The sequence below is a fragment of the Elgaria multicarinata genome, chromosome 9, assembly GCF_023053635.1.
Source record: "Elgaria multicarinata webbii isolate HBS135686 ecotype San Diego chromosome 9, rElgMul1.1.pri, whole genome shotgun sequence".
NCBI lineage: Eukaryota > Metazoa > Chordata > Lepidosauria > Squamata > Anguidae > Elgaria > Elgaria multicarinata.
In genome coordinates this window covers 14,996,363-15,024,227 of record NC_086179.1, presented here as the reverse complement: position 1 = coordinate 15,024,227, position 27,865 = coordinate 14,996,363, and the positions used below count along the sequence as shown (strand labels likewise).

At 45.1% G+C, this 27,865-nt stretch overlaps 1 protein-coding gene across 4 annotated transcripts in view; it reads left to right on the top strand.

Annotated features, from left to right (window-relative positions):
• PDE3A (phosphodiesterase 3A) overlaps positions 1-27,865 on the top strand; it is a 326,281-nt gene that overhangs the window by 264,292 nt on the left and 34,124 nt on the right. For all 4 annotated transcript variants that reach the window (XM_063134777.1, XM_063134778.1, XM_063134781.1 and 1 more), the window contains 4 exons: positions 19,784-20,044; positions 22,723-22,877; positions 26,811-26,926; positions 27,616-27,835. In XM_063134777.1, the coding sequence (XP_062990847.1) occupies positions 19,784-20,044; positions 22,723-22,877; positions 26,811-26,926; positions 27,616-27,835 (752 nt within the window). The remainder of the gene's footprint in view (positions 1-19,783; positions 20,045-22,722; positions 22,878-26,810; positions 26,927-27,615; positions 27,836-27,865) is intronic.

Here is a 27,865-nt window from a genome sequence, read left to right as displayed (position 1 = left end):
TCTCTACATGTGGGCATTCTTAGATTCCTCCAGATTTTTGCTCCTATTGTTTTGCTGTTGTTAAAATGTTAGGTGTAATGTAATTTTGATACAATTTCATTCTGATGGATAGCACTCTTCAAATACTTGAAAGGTTGTCACACAGAAGAGGGCCAGGATCTCTTCTCCATCCTCCCAGAGTGCAGGACACAGAATAATGGGCTAAAGTTACAGGAAGCCAGATTCCGGCTGGACATCAGGAAAAACTTCCTGACCATGAGAGCAGTACGACAATGGAACCAGTTACATAGGGAGATTGTGGGCTCTCCCACACTAGAGGCATTCGAGAGGCAGCTGGACAACCATCTGTCAGGGATGCTTTAAGGTGGATTCCTGCATTGAGCAAGGGGTTGGACTCGATGGTCATGTAGGACCCTTCCAACTCTACTATTCTATGTTTCTATAAAGATTAAATATTCAGCTTCTGTCACATTGGCTTTGCAAACAGCCGTGTGGTTGCCTCTGGCAAGTAAGAATTAACTTCCGGCAACCAAGCAAGGAAACTTCTGTATTCTGAAAGATACTCTTCTCTCTCTCCCTCCCCTCCTTTTAAGAACATGAGAAGTGCCCTGCTGGATCAGACCAAGGGTCCGTCTAGTCCAGCATTCTGTTCACACAGTGGCCAAGCAGCTGTCAACCAGGGACCCACAAGCAGAACACCCACAAGCAGCACCCTCCCACCCATGTTCCCCAGCAACTGGTGTATATAGGCTTACTGCCTCTGATTTTTTCATGCTACCCAGTATAGATGGGCTCATAACATTTTCCTTGGGTTAGTAACTTTTTTGGACTTCTTTGCAAGGCTGCCCTATTGTCTACTATTGATACCTGTGATTCCTATGACCAATTAGAACATCCTACATAGTTATGCACACTGCAGCCATACATTTTTTAATTACTTTCAGTCAACAACCAGTGCAAGGAACTGAGAATAAATTTTGGAAATGCAAACCCCCTAAATTCCATGTGTATCTTCAGTAAGGGCTAGGAAGGCGGTAGCTCTAGGGACAAATTATGTTTTTTGGGGGGGGGCACTAGGCCAGCAATAAATGTGGTAATGGGGAATGAAATGATTGGCATTTCTACGCTATGGGAGGGAGCAGGGGGGATCTTGCAATATGCTGATCGCGAGATCCTCCCCCTCAGTCCATATGGGCCGCACAATATCCCGGGCATCGTGCCTGTTGCGGTGGCCATTTTTTTAAAAAAGAGAGAAGGTAAAAAAAATTTAAAAGCCCCGACCCGCTCCCCACCCTATCCCCGATGGCCCTGAACTCTTCCCGTCCCGGCTCCTTCCCTCTGACGACCTCGGCTACTCGCGGGAAAGAGGGAAGAAGCCAGGATGGGCAGCCACACCACCCGCGGTGCTTGAGTTCGTCCCGGGACCGCGGGAAAAGCTGGGGAAGAAGGGCCTGCTGGTATCCCGGGGAAATGGAGGGATCATCCCTCCCTGCTTCCGGGATCCCCTGTGGGTCTTGTGGATGCACAGGGATAATCCCAGGACGATCCCCAGGATATCGACTGGTGTAGATATGCTCGATGACTTCACGGCATTTGCACTTCAGGGATAAACAAGGGAACGCTTCAGTTGGTGAATCAGGACTGAAATGGAAGGTGGTAGACGAGTTGGCTGTCTTCCTTCTTCTCAACTTATTTTTGTAGTGTATTTCCCGAGAATCCTTGATCAAGATGTGTATTAGTGGAACAGGATCTGGGGCACAGAATCCAGTATGCTAAAAATCTCAGCTGCTGCAGCTGGTTTTACGGCTCTTTAAACATCCTAGTCCAGCCTTCCTCAACCTGGCTGGGGCATTCTGGGAGTTGTAGTCCAACACATCTGGAGCGCCCCAGGTTGAGGAAGGCTGGACTAGTCCTCAGGACTGCAAAGATGAACTTGTAAGTCTGAGCAATACCTGGTGAAATCTGTACTACCGGTGGCATTCTGCAGTTCCAAAAGTGTGTGCCAAAGAGATTTGCTAGTGAGCTGTGAGAAATTAGACAAACTGTTTAATTGGAAAGGGTCTTGTGGGTGCAAAAGCAAGCAGTTTCTGCCAACAGCTGGCGATTCTGCTGTATGTCTTTGTCAGGGGTAGGTGGGATCATTTGATCACACCAGTGCAGAGGCAACAGAATTATCCACCCTCCAAGGAGAATTCCCATTGCATGTCTGCATGCATCACTGTTCTTTGCTTCCGTCCTTCCTTCCAATTCAGAAACATGCTCAGAAAAGTAATGTATGCTGAAATACAGGGGGAGAGCCAACACCAGCCAAGAAAGACTGCTTCTGTCACGGCGTATTCTTTCATACTCTAGAAGCAAACCATTTCAGTGTGCCTGCAAGTTTAATCCCTACCCTATGTTCATTGCTTTGGAATCTGTTTTAGATATTGAGCAGTATATAAATACTGTAAATAAATACATGTCTGGGGACTTGAGATACCACTTTCTCCCATACGTCTGATCCCCTGTGCTCTGCTCATCACCAGAGGCCTTGTTCTGCATGGTTCTACTCAGTGAGGCCAAAAAGACAAATGCTAGGAACAGGGCCTTAGTGGTAGCATCACCAACTTTGTGGAATTATTTATTTATTTATTTTTATGTTTTTGGGAAGAGAAGCTCACCAAGCCCAAATGCTTTTGGGTTTACGCAGCAAGCAACAACCTGGGTCTTTTGTAAAGTGTTTGAGCTAAGCTAAATTGCTGTACTGTTGCTCTTACTGTCTTGTAGTGTTTTTTTTAAACTCTTTGTCTTTGCCTGGCTGATTGTTGAGTCCTTGCCCACCTTTTAGTTGTTTTGATGTGTGTGTGTGGGTGTGTGTGTGTGGGTGTGTGCATTGTTCTGAACTTTGATTTTAATGGTGCAATATAATTTCAAAAAATAAAATCAACTATATAACCAAGATCCTTGTGATATAGGGCAGGATGCAAATGTCTTAATACACTTTTCACTGTCTAGCTCCTTCCTATCTCTCCTCTCTCATCTCACACTATTGCCCCGCTCGTGCTCTTCGCTCCTCTGATGCCATGTTTCTCGCCTGCCAAAGGGCCTCTACTTCCCTTGCTCGGCTCCGTCCATTTTCTTCTGCTGCCACTTACGCCTGGAACGCTCTTCCAGAACATTTGAGAACTACAACTTCAATCGCAGCTTTTAAAGCTCAACTAAAAACTTTTCTTTTTCCTAAAGCTTTTAAAACTTGATGTTGTGCAGACTTTCTACTGTTAGTTTTACCCTACCCTGTGCCTGCTTACCCTACCCTGTGCCTGTTTGCATTCTCTTCCCCTCCTTATTGTTTTACTATGATTTTATTAGATTGTAAGCCTATGCGGCAGAGTCTTGCTATTTACTGTTTTACTCTGTACAGCACCATGTACTTTGATGGTGCTATATAAATAAATAAATAATAATAATAATAATAATAATAATAATAAATAAATAAATAAATAAATATCTAAATTGTGCCTCCTCTCTCAGTGGTTTGGAAGATGCTGATGATGTTTTCAGGCCTGTAGAGGCACATAAATATGTTTTGTAGTTGAAGAAAATGCAGATCACGTCACCTCTCATAACCTCCTAGCTTTTCATCATTCTAGACGTAGAGTGTAGTGAACATTACACACCCGCATCTTAGTCGAACTATTTTCCTGCTGTTGAGATTTATGGCGATAACTTCTGAAAGTTAAACATTGCTGAATATCCCAGCGTAGTGGTGTTGCCAAAGAGTGACGTCCCCTGTTGAATGCGATGTGTTCCTTGCTTCATTTTATCGTCGTCAGACGCCCTAAGATTGTACGCTCTATAAAAAATGCGATAGTCATATCATTGGAAGAGAGGACCTGTTGGCCTCACTTCGCAGGAGAGGAGCCCACAACTATTAGGACATAACTAATGCTGCAATGCCTGGGGAAAAAGTATATCTTTCGCACCTAGAAGGAGAGAAGGCTTTATGTTAGCCAGTGGCACAGGAGTGGTCATCTGGGATCGCCTGACTTCTTAGGCCTAGGGGATTACGGGCTGTAGCATAAATTTCTGATCTTAAAAAGTATATAATTCCCTCCAGGGACCAGCAGTCCAGGCAGTTCAAAAAGCCAGTACCTGATAGGAGCATAAGAATCTACTTTATATTGAGTCCAGCCCATTGGCGTAGCTTAATGGTCTTCAACCCACAAAGTGAGTCACGAGAGCAGTCCAGATGGGTTGCAGCAAAGCTGTTGCCGCCGTGTTGGGCACAGAGAAAATTGTGAAAGTGGGTCCCGTGTTGCCTGTTGAGAGTCCAAGGTGGGTCTTGGGACCAGTGGAAGACCACTGGTCTAGCTAGTGCAGAATTCGCCAGCCAATTTGTTGACTGGGTCTAAGCAATGTGAACCATAAGCCCAGTCCTGGCTAGCCTGCTCTGGTTGTTTCTGGGTGTGATGTGAAGTGCTAGTTTCAACCTATAAAGCCCTACGTATCTTAGGACCCCAATACTTCATGAACCGCCTCTCCCCATACAAACCTACCCAGAACCTCTGCTCAGCTTCAGAAGCCCTTCTCTGTGTGCTGCCTCTGAGAGAGGTTCGGGGACTGTCCATTCGGCAACGGGCCTTTTCTGTGGTAGCCCCATGTTCATGGAACACTCTCCCCAAGGAAGTTCACCTAGGGCTGACACTGTCACCTTTTTGGTGCCAAGCCAAAGATATACTTTTTCCCCAGGCATTGCAGCATTAGTTATGTCCTAATAGTTGTGGGCTGCTTTTGTTACTAGTTTATTTCCATTTCAAATTAAGCTGTGAAAATCCTTGGAAAGTGTTAGACGGGCCCTGGAGGTTGACACCATCATGTAAAACACCCACAAACATCCATGAGTGGCCAATCACAAGTGTGCAATTAATCACTCGATTAGAGGAGCCCTCTGTCAACTCAACACATCCTCCCCTCCAAGTTTCTGGTCACCACACCTAAAAAAAAGATACTACAGAGCTTGGGGGGCGGGGAGGGGAATGTGCAAAAAAGGGCAACTAAAATTATCAAAGGGCTGGAGCATCTCTCCTATGAGGGACGATGACAACAGCTGGGATTGTTTGGCTTGGAAAAAAGAAGGCGAAGGAGAGACATGATAGAGTTGGACAAAACAATGCATGGTGTAGAGAATGTGGATAGGGAGGCTTTTTTCTCCCTCTTCCAACGAAGTCATCCCATAAAGCTGATTGGTGGGAGATTCAGAGAAGATAAAAGGAAGGACTTCTTCACGTAGCGCATAGTTAAACTATGGAATTCCCTGCCACAAGATGTAGTGATGGCCACCAATTTGGATGGCTTTAAAAGGGGGTTGGATAAATTCCTGGAGGAGAAGGCTGTCAATGGCTGCTAGCCCTGATGGCTATGTGCTACCTCCTGTATCCAAGGCAGTAAGTCTTTGTGCACCAGTTGCTGGGAAACATGGGTGGGAGGGTTCCGTTGCACTATGTCCTGCTTTGTGGGTCCCTGGCTGACAGCTGGTTGGCCACTGTGTGAACAGAGTGCTGGACTGGATGCATCCCCGGTCTGATCCAACAGGGATCTTTTTATGTTCTTTCCTCCTCTCTGCTGTTGGCACAGTTGCTTGGTCTGTACAAGTTTGCTGAAGGATGGGGGCCCTGGTTAGCGAAAAGGCTTGTCTTTCAATGGGACTAAGCAGGATTCTTTGGCCTTCTTCAATTCTTCTCCGTTCAGTTCTTCCACCTCCCAGATTCTCCACACACCAAGCCTGACCACAGTTGCATCACACTCTGGGACACGCTGCACAAGAGTTAATGAGAGCTAATGTTCTCAAGTTGACATGATTCAGTCAGCCATGGCAAAATAAAATTGAAACACCACTGCCAATCCAACACGAGGGGGAAATTCCGTCTTGCCTCCAAATAAGATGCTTCAAACTCTGAGCATGTGCAGAATGCATCTGCCAATTATCCATTCCCACGGAAACTCAACATCCGGTCTGAGCCTTTAGATTTTGTGCATTCAAGCACCACAGGTTAGAAGTTAGAGAAAAGAATTGTGTGGGGGTGGGTTTTTTTAAAACCTAATTAAACTTCTGGCTAAAATGACCACAAAAATGAAGAATTCAGAGCTTTGCTTCGTTTCTTCCCGTAATTCTGTTAGCCGCAGTTAAATATTAAGATTCTCATGGCACTCCAGATGACCTTTGGAGTGCAGAGTCCTCGGAGACTTTTTATTCTTTACCTTGCCTTCTGTGTAATCTTAAATTACCAAAGCCCCCTATCGCTTTCCCCTTCCTGTCTCTCACCTGGTGGCCCTTCCAAGCACTAAGATGAAAGCAAAGTCTTGCAGCTTTCCGGGGAGCCCGAAAACTAAAATATTGACGTAAAGATTTTTCCTACAGCTGAGGAGACAGATTATTACCCCGGGAGGTCACAGGTCCCCCACTGCCTGTCAGGGTTGAACCCTGTCTTAGAAGCATCCGTTCCCAAAGTACGGCTGTTTTCCCGTAACCAGTTGTTACAGGAAGGCCGGATCATAGCGCTGGGAACTCGAACTGGCAAATGTAGTTTTGATAATCACCTGTCAGTTCCCCTTTCGGGAGAGACAGAAGAAGGAGAGAATGATTATGTTTGCCTTGTCTGTTTGTTTGTTTCTGGAGTAAATGTTACGTGTTAGATTACCGCCGCGTTTAATTTACGATCAAATGCTTTATCGTTTAGCCACTGATCAAAAGAGGAATGTGCGAATGCCCATGCAAATTGGGGTCAGGCCACTGGGCCATGTTCAGTCACTCAGATTATTACGAACGGGGCAGTGAAATACGGCCATTCAGTTGATCTTGTAAACATGCACATTTTTGTTTGCTCTGCAAGGAGCAAAATATGCAGCAGGCTGTCGTTTATAGAGTATTCGTCACACACCAAGGGGGAGTGTCTGTCTGGCCCAGTTCCTGTCAAGTTGGAGGAACAGGACTGGATAAAGGAGCACCCAAGGAATGGCGAGGCAGGAGTGAGCCCTAGGGGAAGGTGAGCCATAGGGGAAGGTTGTCATAGCAAATGCAGCAGTCCTCTTTTTGTTGCTCACACTGATGAGCAGGCCCAAGCTAGAAGGTATTACATCGGGTGTTGATCAGTACCACATGACTCCCTCTGGCCTATTACTGTTCAGAGGCTTCCTTATTGGTTTCCTTGCAACTTCCATCTTTGGCCATAGCTTGGGGACATATGGGCTGAATCCCCAGGCCATAAACCTCCTGTCCCAAATTTGTTGCACTGTGAGTTTAAATTTAAATCGGGAGGAAGTAGGAGACTTGGAACCATATGCCGCAAGGGAAGGGAAGAATACTTGAGAGGTTTAGATAACTCTCACCCACGTGTTGACAGAAGGTGTGAAGGGAGTAACAGGCTTTTCCTGTGGGGAAAAAAGCCCTGCATTACCCCTTTGAAGCACTAGTTTATTGTATGTGGGGTGCTTTTGAAAACAAACAAACAAGGGTGGCATTAAAAAAAAATGCATCCCCCCACCTGCTGTCCGAAACAGTACATCTCCCCTTCAAGGGTTCTACCCTTGAAAGCAGCCCGGGAATAATTTTAAATAAAGAAATAAAAATAATAATTCCAGAATTCCACCACTCGGGATCCTTAGCTCCTTAGTCCAACCTGATGTTGAGATCCAGCCATGCAAAAATAATTCTGAGACATTTGATGGTGACACTGGATGAAGACGGAGATGTTCTCGGATTGAAATAATGGTGTGTTACCGCAATTTTTTTTTAACTGAGTAATGGAATTACTTATTAACTGGTAACATGCCCCCCAGATGATAGGAATGGCTGATGAAATATGGTCCCAAGGATGGGTGCAGATAAGTGGATAGACTGGTCCACTTTTCTTCCCCCCATGGCCTCTGCTCCATCCATTTTGACAACCTCTACCTACTCCATTTTCTTTTCTCTTCATGTTGCCTGTCTCTCCTTCCCTTCTTACCCTCATTCACATAAAACTGTTTCCTGTCCCTGATGCCGCTATCCTTATACCCTGCTTTCCCAATAAAGAACTAAGTAGACCTCATGTGCAGTTCCCAAGACATCTCCCAGCTAGGAATGAACAAATCAGCCAAACCTGATCATGGCCAAATTCTCCACAGATCAAATGCTGAACTTTGTTTCCTTTTTGCATGGCTATCTGTGTGTATTTCCGTGCATGGTTTTCCAAGTGTACTTGTCAATTGGGAGCGTCTTTGAAACAGATGTGTGCTTCTTCCATTGATTAAAGCGCGTTCGTCCACATTTTTCAACAGTACGCATTAGTCTCATGCGCATTTTCTGAATGTACGCATGTGTTGAATGCATTTTGGGGGTGTCCATGCATCACATTGCAAGCTCAGGAATGTACGAACTTTGTAGATTGCGTTTGAGGCTGTGTCCCATCCAGAGGGTGCAAACTGGGTAAATCCTGTTCAAAAAGGAAGTGAAATTAATTTCTCATACATTCCTACTCTCATCCAGAGCCGGTCATACCAGATAGTACTAGACTAGATGGACAAATGATCTGTAAAACTCTTATGAGGCCAGACTTGTTTAATTTCGGCAGGAGATCTTGGACATGTGCCCTTGCTCTGGGCCTGACTTTCTGATCCGTGGAAGTTACTGCTTTATAACAGTGAACGCAAAGGAGAAGTTGTGCCATCAGAATGGATTCCAGGCTTGGTGAAGAATATTATGGCTGTGATGTTTGCCAGTGCTCTTGTAGCTAGGGACCGGCGAAATGGCCAAGTGCTCGCCTCGTGGGTACTTGTCCCATCGCTGCCGCCAGCGGCCCACACGAGCCTCCGCCGAGTGCTCAGCAAGCGTTCAGCAGCCACCCGCTTCCATGTTAATGGCGGCTGCCATTGATGTGAATGAGGAACATGCGCAGTTTCCGGAGGCTCACGAAACTGCAAATTTACCCCTTTTGCATTAATGGCAGCCGCTATTAGCATAGAAGGGGGAAATGTGTAATTTCCAGAGCCTTGGGAAATCATGCATCCCCCCCCTGTGGTAGTGGCGGCCTTTAAGGCCCAGTTGACACAAGGGTAAACCTTTAAGGGCCCCATTGGCATGGGTGGGGAATTTCCCAAGCTCCGGAAATTGTGCATTTCCCCCTTCCATGCTAATGGCCGTCACCATTAACGTGAAAGAGGTAAATGTGTAAGACGGATCATTGGCCTGACTTGGTATAAGCCATCTTCTTTTGTTCCAGTGTTGCCATGGCCAGCAGGCCCTTGTTTGTCTGGTGCGTCTGTGTAGACTTGTGGGGGGAGTTGTTGAATGTTGGGGTGGCCTAGCAAAGTTTTGACCAAGAATGTTGGAAAGGCGAATTCTGGCCTTGCCTGCACATCTGGCTGGTTGCTTGCAACATCTGGCCGCACCCCACCCCCTGTGTACGACATCTTTCAATTAGCCATGTATATATCGTAACATGGCGTTGTGCAACCCTGAACTGAATTCCGCAGCTTGGGGGTCCTGTCAGTCTCTCTCCCTCTCTCTCGGCCTCCACCCTGCTTTCCCCTAACACTGGAACGGAACATCGAGTTCACATAAGGCACACAGATGCACCAAAAGTATAGAGATATTGTTCCCACAAGTCATACACGCTACAGGTACAAGTAACACATTATTCACCGAGCGGCAGAGTTTGTTTTCCAGTTGCGTCTGGTGGCCTTGCAAGCTTTTGTGGCTGAGTTTAGACATCCTTTCTGGCCACGTACAGTTCGTGAACAAAAGAAGCACCTTGCAGGGGCCATCCGGTCCAGCGTTGGGTTTCCTTCAGCAGCCGGGCCGCTGTTACCAGCAGTTTACAAGTGGAGCATTCAAAAGTATACTGTGGCCTAATCTACACCAAGCAGAATATAGTGGTATGAAAGCAGTCTATGGTCTGTGTCAATGGGCCCCAGCAGTTGTCAGTGCACTTCAATACTGCTATACAGCAGTAGTGTGGCTCCTGCCTTTATATACTGCTTTCATAGTGCAATATCCTGCTTGGTGTAGATTAGACCAGAATCTATACAAGGGGTTCAATTTAGCCATCATGGTTAATAGCAGAGGAGGACTGGGATGGCTTCGGGGTTCGTGGGGTGGTGAATCTAGCAATGCCCCAAGTGTCCAATTGGGTCTGAGCGTCCAACGCCACCCCCTTGTCCACACCACTGGATGCAGTTGGGCACATTCGGCGCAAGCGCTGTCAAGCGCTCACGAGGCCCCTGCCCGCCCTAGCTGCTGAAATTGCGCACTTCCACGCTGCATTAATAGCAGCCGCCATTAACACAGTGGGAGAAGTGCGCAATTTCCAGAGCCAACAGCAATCACATACTTCCCCCCGCTGCGTCAGTTGCGGCCGTAAAGGCCCCATTAATGCAAGGGTAAAGAAAATCATGTAGTGGTCATCGCAACATCTTTTAGCAGTGAATCCCATGTTGTTGTTGTTGTTGTTGTTGTTATTATTATTATTATTATTATTATTATTATTATTATTAAGCCTCGTGTGGCGCAGAGCGGTAAAGCAGCAGTTTCTGCAGCTGAAACTCTCCCCATGGCCTGAGTTCGATCCCAGCAGAAGCTGGTTTCAGGCAGCCGGCTCAGGTCGACTCAGCCTTCCATCCTCCCAAGGTCGGTAAAATGAGTACCCAGCTAGCTGGGGGAAAGGTAATCACGGCCGGGGAAGGCAATGGCAAACCACCCCGCTATAAGGCCTGCCAAGAAAATGTCAGCGAAAACTGGCGTCCCTCCAAGAGTCAGTAATGACTCAGTGCTTGCACGAGAGGTTCCTTTCCTTTCCAATTATTATTATTTATTTATTTATATAGCACCATCAATGTACATGGTGCTGTACAGAGTAAAACAGTAAATAGCAAGACCCTGCCGCATAGGCTTACATTCTAATAAAATCATAATAAAACAATAAGGAGGGGAAGAGAGTGCACCAAACAATTATGTACTTAAAATTATGTCACACAGAGGAGGGCCAGTATCTCTTCATGATCCTCCCAGAGTGCAGGACACGGAATCATGGGCTCAAGTTACAGGAAGCCAGATTCCGGCTGGACATCAGGAAAAACTTCCTGACTGTTAGAGCAGTATGGTAATGGAACCAATTATCTAGGGAGGTCATGGGCTCTCCCACACTAGAGGCCTTCAAAAGGCAGCTAGACAACCATCTGCCAGGGATGCTTTAGGGTGGATTCCTGCATTGAGCAGGGGGTTGGACTCGATGGCCTAATAGGCCCCTTCCAACTCTACTATTCTATGATTCTATGTGAAGATGTACTTCATTTACCTATCCCAAACTTACAAAAAATCAACTTCATGGGCTGACATTGAGTTTCTGGTAATATAACTGGGACCTTCAGGAAAAGGTGTTTTTGAAACTGAGGGTTCTTTCACATGGCGTTTTTTGAAACTAGAGGTTCTTTCAAAAGCAGGTTGTGACGGTGCCTTCGGGAGTGGGGAAATACTGTTCAAGGAAAACAAAGGTAAAAATTCCACTAGACCCACTCAAGCTCTTTTGCTATACCAAAAGTACGTTTTTGCTCGATGGCCTACGTTTCTAGCTCTCAGTGATCACGTGGAAGAAAAGCCAGCCATGCTGAAAAGATACAAGTACAACAGCAAATACAAGTTTTTAAAAATCAGTGTGCTAACTCTCAAGAAGTTGATGATACTACATCAGAGAGAATGCACCAGCAATGTGCATTTAAATAAGTTTAAAATGCACACACACACACACACACACACTTCCCCTGGTTCTGCCCGGCAAAAGACATAAGCGTGAAATAGAGTGTTTGGACATTGGAGTGGAACATGTGATATTGTGTCCAATGCCACCATCTGGTGGTGCTGACGGTGCCTTGCACTGCACAGTCATCTTCCCTCTTTCCCAATGACGCATTGAGCCTTAGCATCTTTATAAACCTCGTGTCAAAAATGGCAGACAGCACTTAGCAGCTTCATTAGTCAAGTTGCACTTTTTAACATGTATCGTGTAAGACAGCTGGTTCAAACTTTTCTTAAATCTTTACGAAGTTCAATCATTCTTCCCGTCTGTTGGTTTAGCAAAAGCCCCTCCATAAAGAGCAGAGTAAAGCTTCCTCCTCGGCTGTTCCCTCCCCTCTTTCTTCTTACTAAATCTTTGTGCCAAATGAAGGGTTGTTTGTTCTATTTAGAAGCTTGATTTTATTTCTGGACGTCCTCATCATGTTTTAGCATTGCTAGTTGCCTGGGGACATTTCTGGGAGAGAGAAATCGGGCCTCTTGAGAATTCTTCCCTCTCCTTCCCCAGCCCACCCCCAATAAATAAGGAAAAGAGATTAACATCGTGTATCTTTAGTATCCTTATTAATCTTGCAGTCTGTAAATAGAGCCACTTAATGTGGGTGGGAGAGGGGAGTCATAAAGTTAGCTTGGGACTGCTGCAAAAGCTAAGGAACTCTTCAACGGTGAAGGTGCAATGAACTGTGGTCAAAGACCAGGAGCGACCATAAAAAACAGAATCCCAGGAGCTGAAAGTTCATTGGAGACCATCCTTCCTTCTTGCTAGGGATGGGCCAAGGCTTGATGCAGGATGGCCAGGTATCCTACTTTACAGAGGACATTTCTCTGTTTTAGAGAGCTGGCAAAGGACAGCCCTCTATTTGAAGGTGTCCTCTATTTGAATGAGCTGTCCAAGCTAAGTCTTGATTAAAGTCAAAGAACCATAAGGACAGAGAGTAGGGGTGTCATAGGTGTCTGGGTCAGTCTGGAAATTTGGTGGGCAGTCCCCTCCCCATCTGGATACCCCAGGCTCGGCTGGCGAACCATGGGGCAACCCCATCCACTTCCCCTGTGAGCTGCCTTCTTCTCCTGGGAGCCATCTGTTTCTCCCCCCTGTCCGGAAATGCTGGGCTCCCAAAAGTGTATAGATCTGATCTTGCGCGCAATGGGTGCCGTAAACAGCCATTTCAGCGAGATTGGAGGCATTCCATTCCTTCAACAGTTGACACCTGGACAGCAGATGGAGCAAGCACACAGGTCACCTACTCTTTCTTCTTCACTGTAGTGAGGTGCCTTGCATTTCTATTTAAACATTAGTTTTTATTTCGAAGTGTGCAATTACGTTTCCATATGCAAAGTTTATGCAAATTGGCACCCCCTTTTGTCCTCTTGGGGGGGTGCATTTCCTCGTTTTTACCCATACGTAAGTGGCCACCTCAGGTTTCAGTTCATGCTTGACACATACCATATAGCGCTTTCATACTGCTATATCCTGCTTGGTGTGGCTCCTGTCTTTTAGATACCACTTTCATAGTGCATTGTCCTGCTTGGTGTAGATAAGGCCTTTGAGTGTCTGAGAAATAGGAAGGCTCTGGATCCAACAGATCTAAAAAACAAAACAAACATTTTTGTTTGCCTGTAAAATGCCCAAATTTTGACTCTACCGATGTTGAACACCAACACTGGAGAAACAAGACCCGCAAACGTTTTCATGGCACCTGGGTAGAGGTTCGTGAGTTCTGATCTCCCTTCTGAGGCTATTCTTTTTCTCCGCCCTCAGAGGAGGAGAGTTAAAACATCCCATGGCCACCCCATGGAACCCATTTATTTATTTATTTATTTATTTATTTATTTAATGACATTTATATACCGCCCCACAGCCGAAGCTCTCGGGGCGGTTTACAACAATTAAAAATAGTAAACATTAAAAAGTATACAAAAATTTTAAAAAACATAAAAACAGTATAAAAACAACAGTATCCATTTAAAAACAACAATTCTGGGGTCCATTAAAAACAAACTTAAAGTTGTTAAATGCTGTTAAAATGCCTGGGAGAAGAGAAAAGTCTTGACTTGGCGCCGAAAAGATAACAATGTTGGCGCCAGGCGAGCCTCATCGGGAAGATCATTCCACAGTCGGGGGGCCACCACTGAGAAGGCCCTCTCCCTTGTTGCCATCCTCCGAGCTTCCCTCCGAGCTTTTAAGTCTATCCGAGGGACATAGGGCATAGGTAATCTCCTATATACTTTTCTTCCCTCCTCGTAGGCATCTCCCATGTCCCTTTTCATCACTTTGGTTCATTTTAGCCAAACGCCTTTCTGGTTCTGTATTAATAATGTGGGTATCTGTGTCTTGTCTGCTTATGCTTCTTCCTCCTGCTTCATGCTCACATCTGCTATGCCGTACAATTCAAGCCTGGAGTAAAGATATTTGCCATTGTTTTCTTTTTCTGTCCCTGATCGGCTGTCTGTTTCTAGTCACCAATTTGTAACCATCTGGATTGTAAGAATTAAAAGATCTATAAAGAAGACAAAGGGCAGATTCTCAAACAGGGAATCATGCTAAACTTGATGTATAATTTAAAGCAAAATTGAGTCCCATTATGAATCTGTAATTTCTTCCATCTGCCTCATTGAAATTAAAGGGAAACGATATTATCTTTTTAAAAAGTAGATCATTCCTGTTTGATTCATTTATATTGTTTCCTCTCTCTCTCTGATACTGAATATTAAGGGAGGATGGGTAGTGCTTGCATTTCTGGTCCCACAGGAAATTTCTAACCTTTTCCAATTCAAAATGTGACAAGTCAGATGCTCAAAAAGATCTTCCATTATTATTATTATTATTATTATTATTATTATTATTAATAATAATAATAATAATAATAATAATAATAACAACAACATTTTTATGCTGGCCAATAGCTAAGGCTCTCTGGACAGTTCACAATTAAAGTCATAAAATACAGCAAATCAGAACATAGTATAAAACTTTAAAAGTTTTTTAAAAATACCATGTAAAACCAAGATAAGTTACAGCACAGGGAAAGCCTGTGGGAAAAGATGCATTTTCAGGAGGCGTTTAAAGGATGTTACATTTTCCAACTCTCAAACCCCAGATGGTGGGTGCCACTACAGAATATATATATATAATATTCATTTTGTCCAAATAACCAAAACAAAAATTCAGTGGAGCCTAAATCCTCACAATAGCAGAGATTAGGTTAGCCATGTGTCCTCTTCTACAGAGGACAGTCCTCTGTAATTTGTCTTGCAGTTTGGCTGATTCCTCAAGTTGTTTTTAGATATAGGTTGTCTCTGTGTAATGTGTGTGTGTGTGTGTGTGTGTGTTTGTGTGACTTTTTATGTTTTTAAATTTTGCATATTGTATTTTTAATTTGAGTAAACCACCCAGAGAGGTTCGGTTATGGTATAGAAATGGTATAGAAATAATAATAATAATAATAATAATAATAATAATAATAATAATAATAATAATAATAGAACTTGCCAAGTCCAAATCCAGTTTAAAAATAAACCATAAGAATTGCTGCCCATCGACAATTTACTGTATTTCTATTTAAATTATCATTGTTATTTTCAGATTTGCATTATACATACCAATTAGCATATTCCAATTTTATGCAGACGCGTGTCCTCTTTTTGGGGCATTGCATTTCCTCTTTTTTTACAGTTCATTAGAGGGCAACCTAATGGTAATTTGTTTTTAATTATTTCTATACCACCCAATAACCAAAACTCTCTGGGTGGTTCACAAACAGGAAAACTACACCAGCTGCCCCGAGCTCTTCGTAGCAATGCCAGAGAGCAAATATAATAATAATAATAATAATAATAATAATAATAATAATAATAATAGAATAGTTTCCAAACGGAGCGGCTAGGTCAATGTGACACCAGTCTCAGCGATGGCATGCAAAATCTATTGGGGGCAAAGCCAACAGGACATACTGAAGAAGATTCTAAAGAAGAAGCCAACTCTCATAATTTTCTCAGAAGAGCCCCTGGATTGGAGAATCATGCTGAACAAATGCATGGAGCACGTTTTCATTCCTGCTTAACCTTTGGGTGAAAATCCCTGTTGAGACTTAACTGCAAAGTCTAAAAGGACCTGCTATTTCCACAGAAACTGTCGGCATGTGCAGCTCAAGGCTTTTTTGGAAATTAAAGAGGCAGGGGGAGCACGGAGAAGAGAGGGGAGCTATGTTTACTTTTAATTTTGTTTTAAGACTCTTGGCCGGGGAGTTCATGATGTGACTTGGAAACTATATCAAATCATGATTTATTGTTGGCCTGTTATTCTATAAAGCTCAAAGACAAGCCAGGCCCAGCTGCCTGCCTGTTCTTCAGTTTGCACATTGCATGACAATATCCTGTAGTCTTTTCTTTGCTTTCCTTCTTCTCCCCCCCCCCCTTTCCTGGTGGCCTGTTGGAGATCTTGATTGCTAGAACACAGGGAGCGGCCAGGGGTTTAGCAACGGTTAGTCACCTGGTGCAGTGTTGCATTCTCCACTTGGTGAACTCATTTGACATCACAAAGGGCTGATAAAGCCTCAAGTCAATGAACATTTGCCGGTTGATGTTGACATCAGGTTCTGTGAAGACACAGGCTACAAGGAAAGAACTTCTTGACGCATTGGCTGAATTATACGAGGGCAAAAGGGAAATGAAAGCTGGGACAATATTAAGCGGCCTTCACTAACCTGGTGCCCTCAGGTGTGTCGGACTACAACTCCCAACATCCCCAGCCATTGGCTGAGGAGTGCTTGGAGTTGTAGTGCGATACATCTGGAAGACACCGGGGTGGGGGAAGCTGGTATGGGGTCATATTGGCACTGTTGAACCCACAAGACTTGCCTAATAATTCCCACGGACATATGAAGTTGCCCTACCTTGAACTCCAAACGAGACGTAACATTAACTGCATCTTCAAGGAATCATAGAATAGTAGAGTTGGAGGGGACCTATAAGGCCATTGAGTCCAATCCCCTGCTCAATGCAGAAATCCACCTTAAAGCATCCCTGACAGATGGGCTGTAGCTCAGGTGTAGAGCAGATGCTTGCATGCAGAAGGTCCTGAGTTCGATTGTTCAGTCAGGGCTGGAAATGCTGCTGTCCAAAATTTTGGGAGAGCCGCTACTAGACAGTGTAGACAATTTTGAGCTAGGAGGACCAAGGGTCTGACATGGTAGGGGCAGCTTCCTATGTTCCTATATGAAAACACACACACATACACATAGCATCTAGTGGTGGTGGGGTGTGTGTGTTCATCATTACCGGCATCACAACAGGAATGGGGGCAGGTTACCCTTGCCTCCCCTGCTCTGGGTCTGAGCAAATCCCTCCTCTGAAGGTCCTCCTCCGGGTACCTACTCCAAGGGAAGCTCGGAGGATGGCAACAAGGGAGTAGGCCTTCTCCATGGTGTCTCCCCCCCCCCCCCAATTATGGAATGATCTCCCCAACGAGGCTCGCCTGGCACCAACATTGCTATCTTCTCGGTGCCAGGTTAAAACTTTCCTCCTTTCCCAGGCATTTAGCAATATGTGACGAGCTTCATCGGTCCTGGATCTATTTTTATAGTTGTTTATAAAGTTATTTACAGTTGTTTTTAGGTATATGATTCTGTGTATGTTGCATGTTTTTGTGGTTTAAAATATTGTTTTTAATTGTTTCAATCTCATGTAAACCGCCCAGAGCACTTCAGCTATGGGGTGGTATAGAAATGTAAATTATTATTATTATTATTATTATTATTATTATTATTATTATTATTATTATTATTTGCATTGGGGGAAATCTTCCTTTGCCACCAAAGTACCCCCTGGTGCCCCCAGTTCCTATATTGTGTGTGGGGGAGAGGAAGGGGGCTTTCCCCAGCAGCTTTACATTCTGGTTGCAGGAACAAGAAGAAGTGCTGTGATCAACGCTGGCCTTAGGAGTAGGCGAGTTGGGTGGTCGCCCAGGGCACCAATCTGATGGGGTCCCAAGCTGAGCTAGGTGCTGCCAAGCTGAGCTCAACGGCTGTTCTTTACAAATGCTCTGCCTGCAGTGAGCTCAGGTGGCAAAAAGCAAGTGTCTGTACCTTTTCCTCCAAGGTTTTACAGGTTGTTTGGGTACCAATTACAAAAGAGATTGTTCTTCAGTTAGCTTTAACACACGTTTCAAAAGAGATCGTTCTTCAGTTAGCTTTAACGTACGTTTCAAAAGAGATCGTTCTTCAGTTAACTTTAACGTACGTTTCAAAAGAGATCGTTCTTCAGTTAGCTTTAATGTACATTTCAAAAGGGATCGTTCTTCAGTTTGCTTTAATGTACATTTCAAAAGAGATCGTTCTTCACTTAGCTTTAATGTACGTTTCAAAAGGGATCGTTCTTCAGTTAGCTTTAACATACATTTCAAAAGGGATCGTTCTTCACTTAGCTTTAATGTACGTTTCAAAAGGGATCGTTCTTCAGTTAGCTTTAACATACGTTTCAAAAGGGATCGTTCTTCAGTTAGCTTTAATGTACATTTCAAAAGGGATCGTTCTTCAGTTAGCTTTAACATACGTTTCAAAAGGGATCGTTCTTCAGTTAGCTTTAATGTACGTTTCAAAATCCTTCTTCAGTTAGCTTTGACGTACATTTCAAAAGGGCTCATTCTTCAGTTAGCTTTAAAGTACGTTTCTTTTTCCAGTTTCCACTTTGCTGTCCTTTGCGCTAGATCAAAATCAGTGGATTGCAGCTTCACTTTGAGGCAATGCTACCGAGCACTTAGCACTTTAAATGCCGTAAACACTAGAAGCACAGTAAAAAGAATAATAAAATAAAGACGTAAGCTGGAAGAGGTCAGCTGGATATCTTTTTTGCTTATATCTTTTTCTTTATTGTTTTTAAAGATAAAAATGACGGATATTCTGAAATAAAGAATACTTGACAAAATATAGAAACTGCTACAAATATATGCAATGTAACACTTAGATTATACGTAAAAGCTGTGATAGTTCTGCTGTGTTGTGTAGTATACTGCCACTGTTCAGAATGCAGTTTTTGAGCTATGTTGTTCTCAGTGGGCATCACACTTGCAGCAGGGCCCATAAATCCTCTGGATGGCCCTACAAAACTGACATCAGGGTGGGGGGAACACCAAAGACTCTCCTTGCCCAGGGTGCTGTTTATCCTAAGGCCGCTCCTGAGTTGTGATTGGTGCTGGGTTGGTAGGATCTGCCAACCATTTAAATGCCCCAAAATGGTATGGAGAAATGCTATGTCAGCAGCATTGTGGAAAATTTAGTGGGTGGGCAGCTCCTAGATTCAGCCACTTAAGCTCAGCAACACTACACGTGAGAAGGATCTTGGAATTGTTGTAGATCACAAGCTGAATATGAGCCAACAGTGTGATTTGGCTGCAAAAAAAGCAAATGCCATTTTGGCCTGCATTAATAGAAGTATAGCTTCCAAATTGCACGAGGTATTGGTTCCCCTCTATTCGGCACTGGTTAGGCCTCATCTTGAGTATTGTGTCCACTTCTGGGCTCCACAATTCAAGACGGACGCAGACAAGCTGGAGCGTGTTCAGAGGGGCAACCAGGATGATCAGGGGTCTGGAAACAAAGCCCTATGAAGAAAGACTGAAAGAACTGGGCATGTTTAGCCTAGAGAAGAGAAGACTGAGGGGAGACATGAGAGCACTCTTCAAGTATTTGAAAGGTTATCATGCAGAGGAGGGCCAGGATCTCTTCTCGATCCTCCCAGAGTGCAGGACATGGAATAATGGGCTCAAGTTACAGGAAGCCAGATTCCGGCTGGACATCAGGAAAAACTTCCTGACTGTTAGAGCAGTACGACAATGGAACCAATTGCATAGGGAGGTCATGGGGATCTTCCACACTAGAGGCATTTAAGAGGCAGCTGGACAGCCCACAGGTCAAATAGATTGCCTATCCTGTATCAGCGACTTTCTGGCTTTGTGCTAACGTTTCTCTCTTTCTCTCCTTCCAGTCTTCAGGTACCAGTATCACAGTTGATATCGCCGTCATGGGAGAAGCTCATGGACTCATTACAGATCTTTTGGCAGATCCTTCCTTACCACCCAATGTCTGCACCTCCCTACGAGCAGTGAGCAACCTCCTTAACACACAGTTAACCTTCCAAGCTATTCACAAGCCAAGGGTCAGCCCTTTGGCCTCCTTCAACGAGAACTATACCTGCTCCGACTCAGAGGAATGCACGGAGAAAGGAGAAAAACTGACTATTCCCAAGGTAGGTCTCCCCTTTTCAGCTTATCATCTTAAATGCTTATCATCTTAATTTCCTTTTGTTAGCGTGTGGATTCCATGAGTCTAAAGGAAAATGTTCTGGAGCTAAGAGAGATGTTGTTGTTGTTTTTTATTCATTTTTTACATGTTTATCCTGCCTTTCTCCAGATGCAGGGTGTGGCATACATAGTCCCTGTTACCACATGTCTCCAGTCGCACATTACACCCAACATTGTACTAGAATTGCACCGGCTACCTATACGCTTCCAGTCGGAATTCAGGGAAGCACTCTTATCTCCAGTTAAGAGCTTTTCCTTGCTGAGGGCTGAGAAAGGAAGTCTTTTTCAATGCTGAGCAGGGCAAAGTTCTTCTCTTCTATCAGCTGCTGGTTGTAGAGAAAACAGGGCAAGACCTGGGGAAGAAGTGGAGCTGCCCTTGAAGATGACTCGGAAGTTGCAGCTAGTGCAAAATGCAGCAGCTAGACTGCTCACCGGAACATCCTATAAAGACCATATAGGAAGGAAAGGAACCTCTCGTGCAAGCACTGAGTCATTACTGACTCTTGGAGGGACGCCAGCTTTCGCTGACATTTTCTTGGCAGGCCTTATAGTGGGGTGGTTTGCCGTTGCCTTCCCCGGCCGTTATTACCTTTCCCCCAGCTAACTGGGGACTCATTTTACCGACCTCGGGAGGAGAAAGACCATATAACACCAGTCTTAAAAGAACTTCATTGGCTGCCTATACGCTTCCAGGCGGAATTCAAGGTGTTGGAAATGACATTTAAAGCTCTAAATGGCTTGAGAACTCGGTACGTGAGGGTGCACGTCTCCCTACACATGCCTGCCCGAGATCTGAGATCTGTTGGAGGAGCCTTCCTCTGCGTCCCACCAATGTGAGACATACAGTATGGTGGGACATGGGAGAGGGCTTTCTCTGTGGTGGCCCCCCCGGCTGTGGAATGCTCTCCCCTTGGAGGCCCAACTGGCACTGACACTGGCTTCCTTTCAGCACCAAGTTAAGACATGGCTTTTTAACAAAGCCTTTGACGGCTAAATTCTTCAAGCTTGCATATAGTTTTAATTGTTTTAATTGGTTTGTACTGCTTTTAAATTCTGTACTGGTTTGAGCTTGATTAATGGTTTAATTTGTTTTTAGCTGCGTACATTTATTGTTTCATATTGTTTGTATGATTTTATCTGTAAGCCACCCTGAGATCCTAGTGATATAGGACAGAATACAAATGTTTTAATAAATTAATTAATTAATATGCAGGTGCACACATCTCACTGGCATGTGTAAATGTAGTTCCTGAGCTTAAGGCCTAGAGATTAGGTCCGTCATGGGGAGCTTGTGTTTCATTCTTAAACCAGGGGGATATTAGCTATTGAATATAAATTAAGAGTTGAATAAAAATATATAGACTTTATTGCAGAATAGATAAGGATATCAAAGATATGGGTTTGATACACAATCAAGAAGTTCTTTAGACCAAGGTTGCCATCCTATGCATATTTAGAGTGAAAAAAAGTCCTACAACTCCCATCATTCCCCTTCCAGCCATGCTAGCTGTTGCATGCTGGGAGTTATAGGACTTTTTTTTCTGTCTAAACATACAATAGGATTATGCCCTTAATTAATTAATCTTGGATCAGCAGATACCAGCAGCTATTATGCCAGATCAGGGATGGGCAATGCCTGGCCCGCCAGATGATTTTGCCTACAACTCCCATCAGCCCCAACCAGAAGAGCCAATAGTTGTAGGCCCAAATATCTGGAGGGCCACAAGTTGCCCACCCTTGCACTTGATATATAGAACCAGTTTCCTTGAAGAATTGGGCACCCAAAAACCCAATCCCTGAGCTGCCACCAAAGCTGATCAGCAGGCCAGAATCAGACTCCCACCAAAGCTGTGTGGTGGGCTTTGGGGAGCTTGGTTCTTTGGGTAAACGGAGTGCATGGGGAGAGCCATTCCATCTGCTCTGTTTCACGGCAGAATCAGAAATACGTCTGCAGAAGTGGGGAAGTTGCAGTTTTCACATAAGGGGAGGGGAGACACACTAAGGAATTGGCTGGCAATATTGGAGGCCTAGACACAATGGAGCAAACATGGAACATAGATGAAATCCAACACTTTGATCGAGGAGTAGACAACCCGGTGTCTTAGGTATTTTGGACTACAAATCACAGAATCCCTGACCATTGACCATGCTGTTTGGGGCTCATAGAAGTTGTTATCCCAAACATCAGGACACCAAGTTGCCTAGCCCTGCTTTAACCGCTATACCACACTGCCTTTCCAGCCAAGGCCAGCCTGATAAACCATGGTTTATTGGATCAGGATTGTTGCATCTGACCTGGATTTCAGCCTACATTCCGTCTGGAGGGTTTTGAAGGCACAGCAGTAACCTGAGGTAGTCATGTTTAGTAGTGTTGGGGTTCAGGGATTTTGTGAGCCCCATCAAGTGGGGAAGGGCTGAAGCTTCCCTTGTCTACAGAGACATTGTAAATTTCATTGGTTTGTAATAAAAGGACTGTGTGCAAACTCCTTGAAGTGGGCTGCATTTGTATTTCTTCTTCTCCATTCACAAAGTCTTCTTCTTCTCCATTCACAAAGTCTTCTGGCATGGAATGCCAATAATGATTGGAAATCATGAATGAAAGATGATGTCATTCTTACCCTAGCGCCTCCGGAAAAGTCTGCCACCAGGTCTTCTGCGGCGAGTGTCATCCACTTGGACCACAACCACATCTGCCACCGGCTTACCTACCTTGGAGCCAGCTCCAGTGCGAAGAGACCGCAGTGCGAGCATCAAACTTCATGATACTTCGTCATCCAGGTAATGAAATAGTTGTGATGAAGGAAGGGAGGGCTGGGTGGGATCAGAGATGGAAGAGTGCATTGCTTGTATGCAGCGATTGAGAAACTTAAGAATATATAGGATTACTTTGGGAAACAGTAAATTATTTTAGACAGAATTAGAACATAGTGATTGACTTTGCGTAGCCACAGAGACTAGGGGCATGTGTAGACCTCCCGGTGTTCCGGGGGGGGGGAGGGGGGGAGGATTTCGTGGTATTCTGCTCACGAGATCCTCCTCCTCAGTCCACACGTGGTGTGTGACATCCCGGGAGGAAGGAAGAAGTTGCGCCCCCCTTTTTTTATTGAAGATGAGCGCGCAAGCATCCATCGAAAAGGTTGGTTGTTGTTTTTAAAAAAAGGTCCCCCTCCCACCCCCAATGGGCATGGAGCTCCTGAAGAGCTCTGTGCCCCATGCCCAGTTCCTGGCTCCTTGTGTTTACTCACGAGGAGCCAGGATGAAACTGAGACGGCCACCCACACAATCCCAAGACTGCGGGGGAAAGTTGGCATTAAAGCCATCCCAGTTATCCCGGAGAAAGGGAGGGATCATCCCTCCCTGCCCCCGGGATCCCCTGTGCATCATGTGGATGCACAGGGACGATCCCAGGATGATCCCCGGGATAAGGCATAGTGTAGACATGCCCTAGCACACAATTCCCAAAGATGCCATGTTCAGTTTCAGTGCTGAGGGTCCATAGAGATGCCCAGCTAAACTTCAACAGGATTAGCAATAGGGCAGAAACCACACAGAAGCAGGTTCTGCAAGACCCTAGTCAGTGACTAGGCCACTCAGATGTTGCCCCAGCAAAGGCTAAAGGACCAATCAAGTCCTTAAGTCCTTCCTCAATTCCTTGGATCATCTGTAGCCCTGTCTGTAGGCCATGTAACCAAAGAAGGAGGCAACTGCTCAAATGACTAATGACGCTATAGCGTAGATAAGACTATTGATTATAAGATAGTAAGACAAGAAAATAATGAAGAGTGATCAGCCGTTTAGCACCCTTTACAGAACAATTTTCACTAAATTAAGAACATCAACCAATTAAGAAAAGTTATTGTGCTTTCAATGGATCCATCCATCAAATAACTGCTCTGCCACAAGTGTCAGACCTGATTGGAATAGACGTATTTAGCCTGCAGTGCAAGGACTGATGATGCACTTGCGGCATGTAATCAAAAGAGAAGATCCCATTCCCAAATTGGTAAAGGGTGACTTTTCTCCCCCAAAAAATATGCTTCGCCAGGCATCCTAACCTGGGCACTCCTATTCTCCCACTCCAATGCCTCCATCCCTCTATATGGAGCGACTCCAAGGCATATCCCACTTTTGCAAGGTAGTCAGGGATTGGAACCAAGGGGGACGGGGGAAGTCATTGGTTGTTAGTCCAATTGGCCCAGAAGCAGGTGCATGATCCAAAACATGCTGCATTAGCCTGGACTATCAGGTCTCAAGTTTCCCTAACCAGGAAACATTATTGATGTGGATCACTCACAGCATGATGCCCCCAAACCCCTGCATGAGGAGGTATTCTCAACTACACAGCTTGGGATGATAAACGTAAATGCTAGTTCTATGTTTAAGTATAACATCAACGACAGCTCTTATATTTAAAGCCATCCCATGAAGCAATGAAAAGCAGAGGTCAAGTTCTCAGGTCCTTATTTTGGCGTTATGAAATCCCAACAAAGGTGTCTCTTGCCTCATTGTTTTCATGTGGGAAACACTTTTCCTTCTGAACATGACCTTGAGTTGTGGGACCTTAAGAATCCCTGCTGTCTTCAGAGAAATGTGTCCTTGTAATGTATCACAAATGGTGTGGGGCAGAGGTGGGGGAGGGGGGCGGAGAGTGATTTGACCAGAGGTTACAACCCTTTGTCAGCCCCCCACCCCCACCCATTCCACACATCTTTTATTAACAATGAGTTTGTTCTCCAGATCCCCGTATGCTGCTAAGTTTTGGAAATCCGTTCTCTTGACTTTAGCAGGATCACAGGCAACAGCTGCTCTGCAGTCCAAACCTAGCTGTCAAATGTATTGTTAATTATTCTCCAGCTCTCTGTCCCTCTGCTATAGCATTCATGTTTCTGCCACACCAGCAACTTTTAGTCCTTGTAGGTTTGTGCACGTCTCTGTAAGATAGATTAAGCCCAATTTACTCTTAGGGACCACCTGCTGCCCCTAAAACCAGTTTATGTTTGGAGGAACTAGGACCAATAAACCAATATCGAAGGCAAAGTTGCATTATCCCTTTTCCCAATCTTACTGTGGGTATACAAGCTTTACACCTGTATAAAGTTGTTTTGAAGCATCTAAACTATGACGATTGAAAATGTGTGTAGCTCAAGTATTTGTTTGTCATTCTTTTCTATTACTTAGGGCATGGCTAGATGGAGCGATATCCCAGGGATCACCCTGGGATCATTTCTGTGCATCCACATGATGACAGGGGATCCCGGGGGCAGGGAGGGATGATCCCTCCCTTTCCCATGGATAACAGATACCACTTTTATCCCGACTTTTCCTGCAGTCTCGGGATGATCCCGAGACTGCGGGAGGTGTGGGGCGCCATCCTGGTTTTGTCCCATCTCCGTTGAGTAACTGCACGGAACTGGGCATCAGGGGTGGGGTGGGGGGAGTGGGAGGGTGTTTTTATTTAAAAAACCACTTACTTTTCACTGGAGTGCTCATCTACAAAAAAAAAAAATCCAAAATGGTGGGTGCAACGTCGCGCACCGCATGTAGACTGAAGGGGAGGATTGTGCAATCACTATATCGTGAGATCCTCTCCCTCCGGTCCCTAGGTCTAGACATAACCTTAAGGGACCACACAAGGGGAGATAATGGCTACTACCCCACCTCTTCCGCTACCATGTTAGTGAAGAAGAGTTTGTTGTGTTAAATCTGGAGAAGAGAAGACAGATCAGGGACAAGCGCACATGAAATACAGGAAGGGCTGTCGTAGAGGAGAGGGCAGAGACCTGTCCCTGGCTGCCCCATAGGGTCGGACTAGATCTACTGGGCTCAACTTACAGGAAGGTATATTTTGGATGAATCAAGGGAAGCTTCTTGAGGATTGGAATAGTTTGATAATGGAACCAGTTATCTAGGGATGGAGGGCTGTCTCTTGCCAGAAGAATTCAAGTAGAGACTGGACAGCCGTTTGCTGGGGATGTTCCAACTCTGGGTTTCCTGCATCGAGCATGGGGTCAGGAAAGGTGGGGAGGAAGCAAAGCAGATTGGGTCACCAGCTCATGGGACGATGTGGCTATGCTTGCCAGCGATGATGGGGGTTGTAAGCCAACACATCTGGAGGGCATTGGCTGGGCAAAGTTGGCATGGAGTGTGCCAGGCGAGGAACAGAACATAGGAAGGAGACCATCCATGCTTAAGAGGACTTCCAAATGACCTGTACTCCTATTCTCCCACTTCAGTGCCTCCATCCATCGATATGGATTGATGCCAAATTGCAACCAGAGTAAAGTTTCTTTTAGAACCCCGAGGAAGGCAGAAGCTCTCACCAAATGTAGCTTTTTCTTTTGCCTGTCATCTGCTGAATGTGATCTATCCTAGAGAGGCCTTAAAGGGACTGAAACATGATGTGTAGGGTTGGGTTGGACAGTTGTCAGGGCTTAGTGTTGGTGCATGGAGGATGGCTCTGTGCTATCTACATGCCTCTCAATGCCAGCTGCTGAGGAGCAATGGCAGGAGAGGTTGGTTGTCCTCGTGTCCTGCTTGTGGCCTACCTGTGGGTCTCTGGTTGACCACTGTGGGGAAGCAGGATGCTGGACTAGATAGGGTTTCCGGTTCCTGGGGATTGTCAGCATCTTCCTGACCCTTGTCCTGGCATCTCTCATCAAGCAAGAAAAGCGTACAATAACCGCTGTGTTCATCTCTGCTCTGTTTTCACAGCTCCGATCCGTGGAACAATTCCCTCCTGATGACCATCACCAAAAGCAGATCGTTCTCTGCCTCCTATGCAATGTCTGCTGCCAACCATCTGAATTCAAAAAGGCCAAGCCGACAAGGTGGTCAGCTCTTAGGCATATTGACTTGCTAAGACTTCAACAGAGTTTAAATCAGCGAACAGCTCATAGGTTCACAGCAGGGTGTCAAATAATGTGGTGTTGTGAATCACTAAGGGTGCAATCCTATGTATGTTGAGACAGAAAAAAAGTCCTACAGGATGGATGGATGGGGAATGCTGTGAGTTGTAGGATGTTTTTTCTATCTAAACATACACAGGATTGCACCCTTAACCAGGGTGCAGAATCTCCAACGCAGAGCCCCAAACTGGCCCTCGGGGTTCCCCTGATGGCCATGCCCACTTCCTAGGACCCCCACCCCATTTTCCCCAAACGATTAGTGGTGTCTTGACTTTTGTGTAGTTCTTTCCCCCACCCCAATCTAAAAGGTTGAAATGCCTGTCTTATAGCAAGCAGCCGGGAGCTCACGAGCAGGTCTCTCAGCTGTCCATCCCCATAACGAGCGGCCATTTGCATAGAAATGGCGGCTCGGGGATTTCCATGAAACTAATGGCGCAGCTGCGGTGATGGGCGAGTATCTGCTGATGCAGGGCAATTTCGCCCACCCCTACAGTGACATCTCTGTGAGAAGTGGTTTGGTTTACATGAAGCATGTAGATCATTATCTACCCACGTATCTATACTTATTTATTTATTTGTTTGACTCATCATTCTTGTTTTTCTCCTAATAGGTATCCCACCAAATATTTCACCTCTCACTTCTCCAAGCCATTCGCCCATCCAGGGCACTCCAGCCAACAGTCCCACCAGCAAGACCTCAAACGAACAATTCCCGGAGTCGACCGTCACTGCCGCTAAGCAAACCAGCAAGCCCCACAGGATCTTGGGTTGCACTCTGAGCGCGCCTAACTTATCGGAGCCTGTTGTGGCCACTCCTGTCATTTGCAGCAGGTAAAATGCCAAGGATGGGTGTGATTTTCA